The sequence below is a fragment of the Psammomys obesus genome, unplaced genomic scaffold (assembly GCF_907164565.1).
Source record: "Psammomys obesus unplaced genomic scaffold, mPsaObe1.curated_primary_1811, whole genome shotgun sequence".
NCBI lineage: Eukaryota > Metazoa > Chordata > Mammalia > Rodentia > Muridae > Psammomys > Psammomys obesus.
Window position 1 is genome coordinate 4,367,656 of NW_026585689.1, and position 13,760 is coordinate 4,381,415.

Consider the following 13,760-nt stretch of genomic DNA (forward strand, 5'->3'; position numbering starts at 1 on the left):
ATAGTAATGGGAAGAGGGACTGCCTCTGACATAATGTGATTGGCCTGCTCTTTGATCACCTCCCCCTGAGGGGGGAGCAGCCTTACCAGGCCACAGAAGATGACAATGCAGCCACTCCTGATGTGATCTGATGGACTAAGATCAGAAGGAAGGAGAGGAGGACCTCCCCTATCAGTGGACTTGGGGAGGGGCATGTGTGAAGAAGGGGGAGGGAGGGTGAGATTGGGAAGGGAGGAGGAAAGGGCTTATGGGGGGATACAAAGTGAATAAAGTGTAATTAATAAAATAAAATTAAATTAAAAAAATTCTATATGTCAGCTCCCCCCAAAATATACTGTGTGCAAATTGGGGAAAGAAGAAATGTTTTAGGAGGTATTAATTGACCAGAGACTTGAATCAAATGATAAGAAACACACCAATGTTAAAGGTTCCTTTGTAAAGCTTTAAGTTTTGTAATTAGATATTGTTCTGGGTTAGATATGGTTGGGAGTATTAAACGCTCAGGATACACCAGAACACTTAAATATAGTCACACTTCAGTCAAGTACCTCTAGCCATTACCAGTAATGAGAAGTGTTAGGATTGTTGGGAGAACAGCTAAGCAAAGTTATGGAGTTTACTATGTTTTCCAATACTGTTTATAAATCCTGTCATTTAATGTATAATTTCAAAAAGTACTTAATTTTTATAGATACTACAATAAATCTATCTTTACCTATCTTTTACTTGATTAACACATCATTGCATCCATTAAGAATATAAGAAAAATTAAAATGCTGAAGCTTTTGAGAATGCCTATACCCTCATTTAATAAATACTGTTAATGACAAACTTTCCAATTCTTTGAAACCTGCATATCCACAGCATTTCTATTTTCTGTCAGGTTTTCTTGGGGAAAGACAACATTCTCTTTCTTCAGCTGACAGATATGTAACAGGTTGATAAACTGAGATAAAGAAGAAATATAATACAGTGTGTCATCTGCCTTGCTTTCTTCTCTTTTAATATGATCTTCATAAAACTAAAGAGCATTCTCTTTAGGGCAGGAAATGTATACCTTTTCCAATAATCCTAACATATTTACAGAAGCATATCCACAGAGGGATGGTACAAAACTTGCTAGCTTTTCAAAGGTGCACAATTTTCTATACTGGAAACCTAAACTCCTTGTCTTTGACAGCATCCCTGAATCCCATACACGTTACACATACAGGTATGGGTAGAAGTAAAGGGTGCAACACCTGTAACGATCCTTCAGTTCTGCAGCTGTCTTAAACAAGACTGAAAAGACTGCTTTAAGAGCACAGTTCAGAAAGCAAGGGTATTTTCTTTACCCGAGGGGCTTGTTTGGCACATTTGAAGCCAAATAATTACAGTTTCACAATTAAGCTATAGTTGTTTAGAATTTAACAAAATGGTTTTATATTTTATAAATGGTTTACTAAGGTAAAGGTAAAAGTTAATTTAGGTATAGAACTCTAAATTTGGCAAGATAGATAGGATAATCAGATACTTTCTCCTAAGTTCTAAATACACATGGACTGGACATTGCACGTGTAGATTTTACCTAATAGTTTTCATAATTTATAATTATTGTATTGAAAGAAGAGTATCCTTTTATTGGACTTAAAGGAGGAAATGTTGGTATAATGTTCTTTTGGAATGTATACAATTTACCCTTCTTCATTCAAATGCTGATTTCTTTACCCCACTATCTGATTTCAATATAGACACTGTACTGTGATGCTTAATGTCTCAAGTTCATGTAAACATTCCACCATTTGTTCTCTATATTGTCAATTAAAACAACCAGCCACATGCTGGGAAAAAAAAATCACAGTTCAGGGAGACAGACTATCTTAATTCCTACATAGACTAATTTGATATTACTGCCCAAGAAATTATAAGCAATCAAGCAAATTTTCTTAATAAAAAAAACAGGAATGACAAAAGTACCTGCTTCAGAGCATAGTTGTGAGAATTAAATTAATGCATATGAAGTACTGAAAACTGTGCTTAACAACAGTAGATAATAAATGGCACTCCTTTTTACCTTAAGTTAAACAAAATTTCCTAAGGAAATTAATCTCCCATTTTAACAAACATTTAAAATATTTCATAAAAATTACCATGAGAACTAACGGCAGTGATTGTAGACACAGGCTCAGCCCTGCCACTCTCTAAGAAAAAAACACGTTACAGGAAAATAAAGCATTCCTATACTTCTGATCTTAGGTGCTTACAGGTTTTGATTCTCATTGTTACTAAAAACATATACACAGATGTGTTGGTAACTTTTCAGCATCCCCAGTATTATTGGCATGGTGAAGATCCTCAAACACACTGCTTGTTAACCAGTGTTTGTACTACAGATATCTAATCCTAGAATTTTAAGAAAATGCAGATAAAGCTATCTCTGATTCTCTTCAGAGGATCCTCAGAACTGTCATCCCAGGGAGGATGCCAAGCTACTCTCTGTAGATGATTAGCCTAATTAATCTCAAAATTACTGGAAACAATGCATTTCAGCACTTGTCAGCATAAGGAACTGATTGACTGAACAGTATGAACGTCGTGGAGGATTGAACAAAGAGCACTATGGTGTACTCAATATTCTGACCTCAGCAGAAAGCTCCCTTTCCTGGTTGGATAGATCCCTTTAAAATACACGGAACAAGGCCTAGGATCTTCAGGTCACTTTCAGACATTGAAAGCTACCCACTGTGGGGATGGATAGATGAGAAGAGCATCTATCTCTTGATGCTTGATGCCCATACATATGTAAGAACCAGGTGTATAGCATCTATAATTGCAGAGCTGGGAAGGTGAGGACACACGAGACCTTACAGAAAGCTACTGGCTCTAATGAGAGACCCTGTCTTGGAAAACAAGATGGAATGTGCTTGAAGAGGAATTAAAAACTCAAGCTGTCCTCTGGCCACCACAAGCATGTATTCACATGTGTATATGCATACATATGAACTTGTGCCCATTCCCACATAAAAAAATCTACATACTAAAATGTCAAATCATATGTCCCAATCAGGACCTTCACTTGGGGTGCTGTCCTTTTAAAACCAAAAGTGACAGTGCGTAAGAATTCTTGCTCCCTGCTAACATCCCACAGAATTCATTTTTGGCTGTTAAGGTAGGTATAGAGCACAGAAATAAACACAGATATAAAATGTTTTTGCCCCTTCTATTTCTTATAATTTTTTTACACTCCTAATTTGTTATTGTTGTTATTTCTATGTGTACAACTTGTGGGAAGAGGGATTTTTTTTCTACTCTGTGGAGTTTGGGGATGGATTTCAGGTTATTAAGCTTGGTTGAAACCACCTTGGTCTTAGAGTTTCTATTACTGTGAAGAGATACCATGACCATGGCAATTCTTATAAATGAAAACATGTAATTGGGGCTGGCTTACAGTTGAGAGGTTTAGTCCATTAGCATCATGGAGTGAAGCATGTGGTGGCATGAAGGCATCCATGATACTGGAGACAGAGCTGAGAGATCTACTTCCTCCAATAAAGCCACACCTACTCCAACAAGACCACTTCTAATAGTGCCACTCATTATAGACCAAACACTCAAAACAGGAATCTATGAGGGCATTCCCAGTCAAACCACCATACGCCCCCACTCAGGTCGATGATTGTATTCTTGTAAGCATTAACTCTAACTTTGGGGGATCTGCTTATCCACTTCTCTTTCCATTCTGATGTAAGGAATTCAACCAGAGACAGGGCTTGGCTTTGATCCTTGTTTCTCGTGTCTGAGGGAGAAGCACTTGTTGTGGTTTGCACATGGAACAGTTTCAGGAGGTTACAGAATGTTACAGAATGCTTAGGAGGTGTGGTCCAGCTGGAGGTAGTAGGCTGTTGGAGGATGGGCCTTGAGGGTTTTAAGCCTTACTTCTCATCTACTAACAAGACAGGCTCTATCTCCCATGGCTAGCCACAATACCTTCACTGGTCCTCTACAACAAAATAAACCCCTTGTTCCATAAGTTGCTTCTCAAGTATTCTGTTGCAGTGCCCAACAAATAACTAATATATGTGATGCATTAATCCTTTTTGCATTAGTTGGTTGCTGACAGGTCTCAGACATTCTTAAGGGATGCCTCAGGCAGGGTAAAATTTCAAATACTAAACAGGTAGGCGTGTCTGTGATCAGGAGGGATATCGCCTCAGGGCTGAAACTGGATCCTTTTAGGTTCAAGGACTTGACTCAAGTTTTTTTGTTTTGTTTTTTAAACCAACAGTGATAAATATTTTGATCAAGACTGCTGTATGGGTACAATTCAGGTGCCTGTCACTCCCACCTCTCACAGTACTTGAGAGCCTCTTGAGCAAAGACAGCTCCATCATACTTTCTCTGACATGACTGCCCCAGGTCTGCTATCTGCCAATCCCTCCCCATTAGTGTCCAGTGGCCGCCTGCTGGATCAAACTAATCTACTTTCTATTTATTTCCTTTAGCCTTGGGAAATACATAGTGTTCTAATGTCAAAAGTAAGAATAGAGAAGCCACTCCAAGTCTCCGGATTGCCAGCTCCCTTGCTTTGTGTGTGCTTAGTCAGATAAGTAAAGGATGTCACATACATTTACATCTAGAAACCATAAAAATATATTGCCTGCACATCTGTCCTTAATCTAACAGTAGAGCTGACTTCTTTTTCCCTGACAGAGCTGGGTAAAAAATGGAGACTACTTCTATCATCAGAGAGAGAAAACACAAGGTATTGCACATATCATCCGCTAGGATGATTTGGGAGTTGAGGTGGTCATGAGAGGTATAGAAGGTAGCTAAAGGAGAAAGTTCCAGACTAAATTTGAACTAATATCTGGCTGGTTTTCCCTTTGGAATGCATTAAGTTTAAATGTGTCACTATATTTACTTTTTAGAGGTATCAAAAATGATTACACATTATTTTTTGAAGAAAAAAAAAAAGAATATGAATTACAAACGGGATAAAAATTGGAGAAAGCATTAAACTATTGGTGATCACCAGGCATGCAGATTCACCCACTGTGCAATTGATGCTTACTTAGCAACTGGAATGTTCTTCTAAAACATACTGCTCACGTTATGCATCAGACTCACATGGCACAAATAATAATAAAGATGTTGGTAAATGATTTTTTCAGCAACTCAGTTTTCTCAGAAGCACATATTTTTACTCAAATGTTGCAAAGTTGATTTTCTGTAACTAAAATAGCCTTATTTCAGTAATTTTTACCCCTTTAAGTTATGATAGCAGCAGTCAAGCATCTGTTAAACCACAGCATCTGTTTCATATTTGGGATGCATCCCTACAAATTAGGAGAATGCTTTCTTTTTAATGAGCTCTGATTTAATAAGAAATCCTTTTTATGACTGAAAGAAAATGACAAAGCAGATTTGCCTCTTTAGTATCCTGTAGAGTAAAGCATCCCAAAGGTTCACATGCTACCATCAAAAACAGCTTAATAAAGATTAATGCAATATAGGAAATTAGTTTGTTTTATATTTTGGTGTTGTTTAATACTTCATAGTTTTATACATATGTGTAAACACAAAGAAATTATAAAACCAGAAAAAAGCGGATGGCCCAATACATATTATTCAAGAAAAATGGTCATTTCAAATATGTTGCTTTGACAACCTAGAGTCTAGAAAATCCATAACCTCACAGTCTGTCTGCTGAGTTGTTTGCAAGGTTAACTCTAGACCTACATCAGAGACGTTTACTAACTCATGAAGTACCTTTTAGAACCAGTTCCTAATGTCTTATGAGTTTTCTGCAGTGTTTTGTGTCTTTATAATCCTCCCTTTGGGTCTTTTTTTTTTTTTTTTTTTTTTTTTTGGCGAAGAACCATGTTACACTGAGCATCAGATACAAAGGATTAGTTTGTTCTAGTGCTTATGCCTGCTACTGTTCCTGGGCCTTCTTTTCCTAATTTGCTCTTGGCTTATAAAGCCCAATTTAAAGATAATAACTTAAAGATTTCAAACTCAATTTTTAAATGATAAAATTATGGATAATTTCATCAAGCTCAGAAAATTAACAAGCCTCTATAAAAGAACCATACCACTCACAAAAGAACAGAGGGAACACACTGGAAGGAAAGAAAAAGAAAAGAAAAAGTTTAGTATCAGAGCTTCTCATCATCTGCTTCATAAACCAGTTGAGAGGATGCTGATGTTGATGAAATCCTCCCACATTCCCTTTAGACAGAAGGGACACATCATGACAGGAATGCTACAACTTCTACTATTTTCTCCTTTGCCAGTGGAACAAGAGTAGCATGTCCCATCAAATGTGCGAGTAATACTCTAAAATCAGATATCAGAATATGTCATCTGAACATTTCATGCACACACACAAATCACGCTGACTAAAGATTGGTGCATTTTAGAGATATAGAAGTGGCTTAAGAAAATCAAAGAAGAAAAAAATAAGTTATTTTTGGTGCTCAGGTCAGACTTACTTTGTGACATCCCTGGCAAATCTTTTTCAATGTTTAATGACTTTCAGTAGCAACATTCTCTACTGTAAGTGAAAGGTAGCCCTTTCACTGCTGAAAACTAGAAATGGCATATTTATCGTCACAGGGGAGACAACACAGTTTAAGAAATACTATCGTCATTATTTTGTGATTTCGATATCTACAGATCTTAACTTCTTATGACTTGCCTCTGCCAGTTGGAAGAGTGCAGAATTCCCACAGCGTTTCACAGGCTCAGCACCACTCAACTGCGAAGTGCTTGAAGAGATCTACACAGAAAACAATCCACATAAACAGTATTAATTTTGATTCCAGAACCTTTAGTTTCCTACATTTAGAAACTAAGTTTATAGGTCTAATGTTGCTCCCAACTACCAACTGCTTTAACAAGATCAAATCTAAAATGATCATTTTGAGAATCATTTGAGCTGTTCAAAGACAGGCACAGCTTTGGAAGCTATACAATGACAAGGTTATCTTTCATATTCCCGACTATAGATTTAACTTTAGCATGATGTACATGTTGGTTTCTACTTAAGAACTAACTTATCAGTTGGCCAAATAGAAAGAAATATAGATTTTGCACTTACCAATCAATTAATTTTTAAGAAAGTGTTGGATTTCTGTGGAAAGAACTGAGTATTTATGTGGTAGGCAATATGACAGGAGCGGGAAGAGGCTAAGAATTTTATATAGAATCTTGCTTGACTGCCCCTAAGAGACCATGCATGAACTACTACAAGGCTAACAGACCTTAAACTCATGGGGTACAGTTAGGAGTCTGGCTGCACTATGCTGTACTATGAATAACAACATGCATGATTTATACTGACTGTATACATTTAGGCACATTCTGCTAAGCAGAGTCTGGATGCTATCATGAATGAGCAATGCTACTCTTTCTCACTTTCATATGAACACTTCATTTTAAATTTTTAGTCTCAGGAAGAGTTAAAAGGAGATACACAGAGAGGACATAAACAATGAATTCTTCCCCTGGAGAAGTCATCATTAGAGCAGGTAGGTCTAAGCATCTTCCATTTCTATGATTCTGAGTTCTTTCTCAGTATATACAAAGCTTTCGCAGATTGGCCCAGCAGCTTGCAGTGACCTAGGTGATCTATTAACTACAAATGATTCTAAGAAGAGTATCAGCTCTGGGACAGATGACATACATGGATGCACACTGGTAGAGGGAACTCCCTCTAGAATATCCATGGAATAAGAGCCCTCTGTAGAAACACATACTTAATGTTATCTGGATTATTTAAAAAAAAAAAAAAAAAAAGAAGAAGAAGAAGTCCAGCTAAAGGAAGTTATAAGAAATTTTTCTCCTCTCTGCTATAGTTTTTATAGGTTTTATGGTCAGTCTGATCACATACTAGAGAAAACTTAAGGAGCTCAATCTTTCTGAAGTTTGGAATATTTTCCATTAGGCAAATTTTCATGATGCACACCACTTCTTAGTTATTTCTCAACAAGTTGAGTTTAATTGCCCACCTATCACTAGAGTAAGAGAAAATGAACACGTTATTATCACCGACTCTTAGTAACCTAAGGAGTAAAGTGCCGCAGTAACTGGCAGGCTCCTAAACCACGGGTACGTAATATAGGAGCCACAGCTTCTGTGCCAGGCAGACATGCCTTCATCACTTTCTGCTACATAGACTCAAACAAATACTCAGGACTCTGAGTCTCAATTATTTTACCTTTAAAATACAAGAAAGCCTGCTCGGTATTGCACTGTGCACATTATGTTTCATGTTAGGGACTAGCAGAGTTCTAAGGCCATATTTCATCTCAATAGATGGTATAATAACCAACGGTTTTGATTTATCATAATCACTAACAAATGTAAACACTTTAGTACCATTCCAAAAATGGTTACACAATGATATTGGACAGCTCAGAGGGAAATGTCTGTGGATACAATGTAGTAGACATTATAACTGGTAGACTATCAACTTCACTGCATAAGCAAGCATTACTGTGAGACGGCATGCTGGGAAGTGCTGCCCTACACAGGTCCAGCTCTACTTCTTCCTTCAGCTCCCTCTGCTGTTCTTTTTGTTCCACAGTTTGTTACATGACTGTACTTCATCTCTACAGTATCTGGTGCATCATGCAGTAGAGTTCACACTGAAGGCTCCCTGCCTCCTGTGAATGTACTGTTGAGATGGTTTTTCACACAGTAAGATACATTCCTTTTATTTTAAAAAAGAAAAACCCTCTGAGATGTTTATCTATTCACAGCTATGAGACAATATCTAAAACATTGAAGATGACTTAAAAGACTGATTTCGAAAAGTGCATGTGAATGAGAGGTTCACATTTCCAAATTCTGACAAAATTTTCATGGAATTATTTTCCTAAACATGTCTTTTATGATATTTTTTGAAGTGTGAACATTTTTTCTGGGGTTGGTAGAAGACTGGGCATATAACTTAGACACATCAGGCTTTCTCTAGATTTCTCTGCAGCACTTGACACTGTGGATCTCTGTTGGGAACCTCCTCCCTGGACTTCAATACCTGGAGATGTATCTCTGAGGCCATTTCTTGCTAATCTTTTCTGCTTGTTTCTTTCAGTGATCCTATAAATACTAGTTTTCTTAGAATTTTCTTCTAAGGTCCATTCCCTTTTTATGTCACACATTTTCTTTTGGTAATTTAATCTATCATGACAGCTTCAATTTCAAGAATAAGTCATATAAATGTTAATCTGTCATTTTATTACTGATCATTCCTACAAAAATTTCCAATGTAAGGGACATATGTTTCCCTTTCCCTAAATGCTGCTTCCAGCTCATCAGTGTGTGATTGCCACACTGGTAGATAAAGTATACTATACTATAGAGTATACTATACTCATGGCTGTCAATTTTATTTTCCTTAATTTGTATGGTGCTTAACAATCTGTTAATTCTATTGTTTGGACTATATTTAATATACAGATAAAAAGTATCCATTCATAAAGGTTAGTAAGAGGGTGGATGAAATGGTATCATCCGAGACGAGAAAAATCATCACTCTGGATGTTAAATCTCTCCTTTTATGAGAGATTTGAGGTTCAAGAGTGTACAAGGAAAACAGGTAGTGAAGATCAGAATCAAGTAGGTGATGGTGAAATCTTCTGCAATTATAAGGCATTATAGACACTAGTCTGGAAGAAAATGACTAGTAACTACCACACAAATAAATAATCAAAAAGCAAATGGACATTTGAGAATAGCTGCCATCACTTACTTTAAGAGAAATGTTAATACTTCCAATAAAACACAAAATATGTGATTAGTTGCAGTGAAGTATACAGTGTTTTTATGGAATGCAATATTCTGTAACATATTAAGTATTCCACCATGAAAATGAATGCCTTAAATTTGTACCAATTGCTTATATCCTATTGTGACAAAACCTTAAATTTTGTATGATTATGGTTCTACTAATATTGGCAAGGTAAATATCTCCTAAGAAAAGGTTTAATGTCCAAATCTCTCTGTCTAAGTCATATAAATGAGCCGTGTCTTGTTTAGTAAGGACGTTATTTTCAATGCAAAGATATACACTAGGTTTAAGAGGCAGCCATAACATCAGACAGAGAATGTGCACTTGTACCAAGTCTTTTAGACCTATTAAATAATAGAAAACAATAGCTCCTTCTGGTCTTGTATCAGCCATCGATCTTCAGGAACTAGATCTAAAGTGAACGATGTGCCTCTCTACCTGTGAACAATAACAATGCAGACAGGAAATTCATTTTGACCAACTGAATACATCAGGGCTTAGGATCAGAGTGATGGCACATTGGATGGGCTAAAATGAGTCTAGATGAAATATGAGTATCAAAATGAAAGGGAAGGCTGACTGACATAGGGGAAGATAATCTCTGAACTCTATTTCTTTCTAGATCTTATAAAGCAGGAATATTATTTTATCTTCTTTAATATAAACATCCATAAGGAACCTATAGAAAACTACTTTACTGAGTGATAGTTCCATGTAGGTTAATTTCAACAGGCTTTAAGATGACCAAACTTGGTTAAAAAGAAAAAAAAAATCCTTCTTAATTTTCAAGGCAGAAACCTAGGATTTGCTATGAAAAAACAAAAACCATTTTCAATTTAAGAAAATGATCAAAGCCTTTAACAAGTGTTTCCTTTGATAATTATATTTCACAATAAATAACCCATTTCTAAGAGAACACATGGCCAAATGCTTCCAAACAGCTTATAAATGAAATTAGCAGGAATGTTTTCTAAGAATACTTCATGTGTCTATCTTATAAATATTTCAAAACTAAACACTTTTACAGAGTTAAATGTTTCCTAAATACATAAACACCGACTCCCTTCTTAAGTAGGCAGTACTAGGAACCCTTTATAAAACAGATGGAGGTATAAAACAGTAATTTTCAACGAAACATTTATCTCCTTCTTCTGTTTCCATCCTCTCCTCACGAGAACAATAGGTACAAGAATATGCACTGACAATTAACAATAATACATTGTGAGCTAACAGCAACTGGAGAACAGTAGCCTTAAGCTTTCGTTGGCTAAAAAGAATCCTGCTGCAGATATAAGTTTTCTGGATTAATACCAGCCTACATGAATCCTGAGAGCCCGGTAACTTGTGTTCAACAAGCCTTATGGGAGACACTGACATATTTTAAAGTTTAAAAACCTTTGCTATGGACTAATTAGGACAAAAATTCCTCAAAGGTGATGCTGTTTTATGAAATATTTATAACAACAAGAGGAATATATCATCATAGTGTTAACAGTCTACAGAATTACTACTACAATATACACGTTCATCATAGATTTCAGCAGACTTTTAAATTTTTTTAATTAATTTTTATTTATTACAGTTTATTCACTTTGTATCCGGGCTGTAGCCTTTCCTCATCCCCTCCCAATCCCACGCTCTCTCCCTCATGTCCTCACATGCCTCTCCCCAAGACCACTGATAGGGGAGGTCCTCCTCCCCTTCTCTCGGACCCTAGCCTATCAGGTCTCATCAGAACAAGCAAGGCTGCTACACCCTCAGGGGAGGTGATCAAAGAATCAGCCACTGAGTCCATATCAGAGATAGCCCCTGTTCCCATCAGCAGGGAACCCACTTGGATACATAGCTGCCATGGACCACTTCTGTGCAGGGGTTCTAGGTTATCTCCATGCATGGTTCCCGGCTGGAGCATCAGTCTCAGAAAAGACCCCTGTGCCCAGATCCTTTGGTTCTGCTGCTCTCCTTGTGGAGCTCCTGTCCTCCCCCACACCCCAGGTCCTTCATTTCGCTCTTTAGCAAGAATCACTGCACTCTGCCCAAAGTTTGGCCACGAGTCTCAGCATCTCAGCAGATAGCTTTTATTAAGTTCATTTAATTAACTCTTGGTTAGCCTTGTTTAGCTGGCCCACAGTTAAGGTGACAATATGGTCAGATGGTAAAATACTACATTGAAAGTTAATGTTCTCATCCATCCCAAGGAAAAGGACTAGACAAGTTATGAATCTCTAAAGAAGCAGAGTTCTCCTGTGTCAAGCAGATATAACCCATACTGCCACACTTTGTTTAATTTGCTCAGAAATTTAAAAGGCTTATATTACCATCCTATGCAAAATATAAGAACAGTTCTTATGGCCTTACTGAGGGAAGAAGACTGCATCAGATTTTTAGGGCATAGCAAAAATTTGTTCACATTATCCAGTTGGGAATCTATCTATCATGCATTACTTATGCTACAATCCCTTGTAGCATAAATTTTCAAATTAACAATCATAAGCTTCCTCAAATCCCACAGATGCTTTGTGTCAACCAAAAAAAAAAAAAAAACCAAAAAAACAAAAACAAAACAAAACAAAACAAAACATTGGGGACTAATGCTGTTAAGCAGTGGTGTGACATCTGTGGATGTTTCCCGGAAAACTGTGTGGGAAGTTTTTTGTCCATATGTGGTGAAAACAGTATAACTGAGAGGCAAGGAACAAAAGTTGCCACTTGATAGATAGTGGAGTGCAATAAACACAAATTGCTTCCTTTAGGAGATTCACTGATCTCATTCTTCAGACTCACATGACAGAGGCCCTTATACCGTCAATTTGGTCCTTCGACCCTTATCCAGGTCTTCAGGGGCAGCTAGTGATCTGATGATAGTATCTTTTAAGTACAACTTAATCACTGTGTTAGGTACACACATTGGCCAAGATATTCCACACTGACATTTTTATATTAAGTTGAATACTTTTGGTAATTAATACATCAAGTGTTTCAAACATGAGACACCATATCTTTCAAATTCATGCTACAGGGCAAAGACTATAAACAGATAGAATATATAGCAAATAAATTCTATCTTGTATATAATGCTTGAGAAAAACAGGATGAGAATGGCTTACATGTCAACATTAAAAATAAATTCAAACAACATACCAGCATTCTTTTTTTAACTCTTAGAAAATATGGAGAGGACCTAAAAACTCTGCTCAGATGTAGCCCATGGAGAACTCAGTCTCCATGTGGGTTCCCTAGTAAGGGAAACTGGCAGTGACTGACATGAACATTGAATGCCTGCTGTTTGAAGTCCACCCTGGTGAGGTAGACTCAGTAGGACACAGAGAAAAAGAATTCAGAGAGTCCTGATGAGACCTGATAGGCTAGGGTCAGATGGTAGGTGAGGAGGACCTCTCCTATCAGTGGACTAAGGGAGGGACATAAAGGGGAAGAGGAGGGGAGAATGAGACACAGAGGAGATGAGGGAGGAAACTACAGCCAGGATACAGAGTGAATAAATTGTAATAAATAATAATAAAGAAAAAAATAAAAAAATAACTGGAAAAAAATGAGGAAATGATATTAAACAAAACTATTTCCAGACAATGAAAAGAACAGTCTGCTTATCAGAATGGAAAATTATAATGAAATATTAATGTGTTCAGACTCGTCAAGCAAATTGTTCCTCATGAAATAACATTTTTGTATTTGTTACTAATTTTATACAATAGTCCTCTGCAACTAAAGCAACTATGAGTTTCCTGACACAAGCAGGCCAGCTGGTGCTAAAAGTCTCAGATGGGTCCCAAGATGAAGAATGAAGAAGCGTTTATTTTTTTTTAAATGTAAGAGTTGAAAGTAATTTTTTTCTCATTTTCAAAGTGAGATGCCAGGTTTTCCCTTGACAAAAGGATATCATTTTATCTTTCTTTTAGGCAGCACTCCTTACTCAAATGAATCAAAGTGATTCAATGCATCAATATTAAACAGAAATGTCTTGCCT

The 13,760-nt window shown here is 36.9% G+C and overlaps 1 protein-coding gene across 5 annotated transcripts in view; it reads right to left on the reverse strand.

Moving 5' to 3' along the window:
- Nucleotides 1-13,760, reverse strand: part of Bbx (BBX high mobility group box domain containing) — a 239,362-nt gene that overhangs the window by 42,339 nt on the left and 183,263 nt on the right. For all 5 annotated transcript variants that reach the window (XM_055593924.1, XM_055593919.1, XM_055593899.1 and 2 more), the window contains exon 10: nucleotides 6,680-6,760. In XM_055593924.1, coding sequence (XP_055449899.1) covers nucleotides 6,680-6,760 — 81 coding nt within the window. The remainder of the gene's footprint in view (nucleotides 1-6,679; nucleotides 6,761-13,760) is intronic.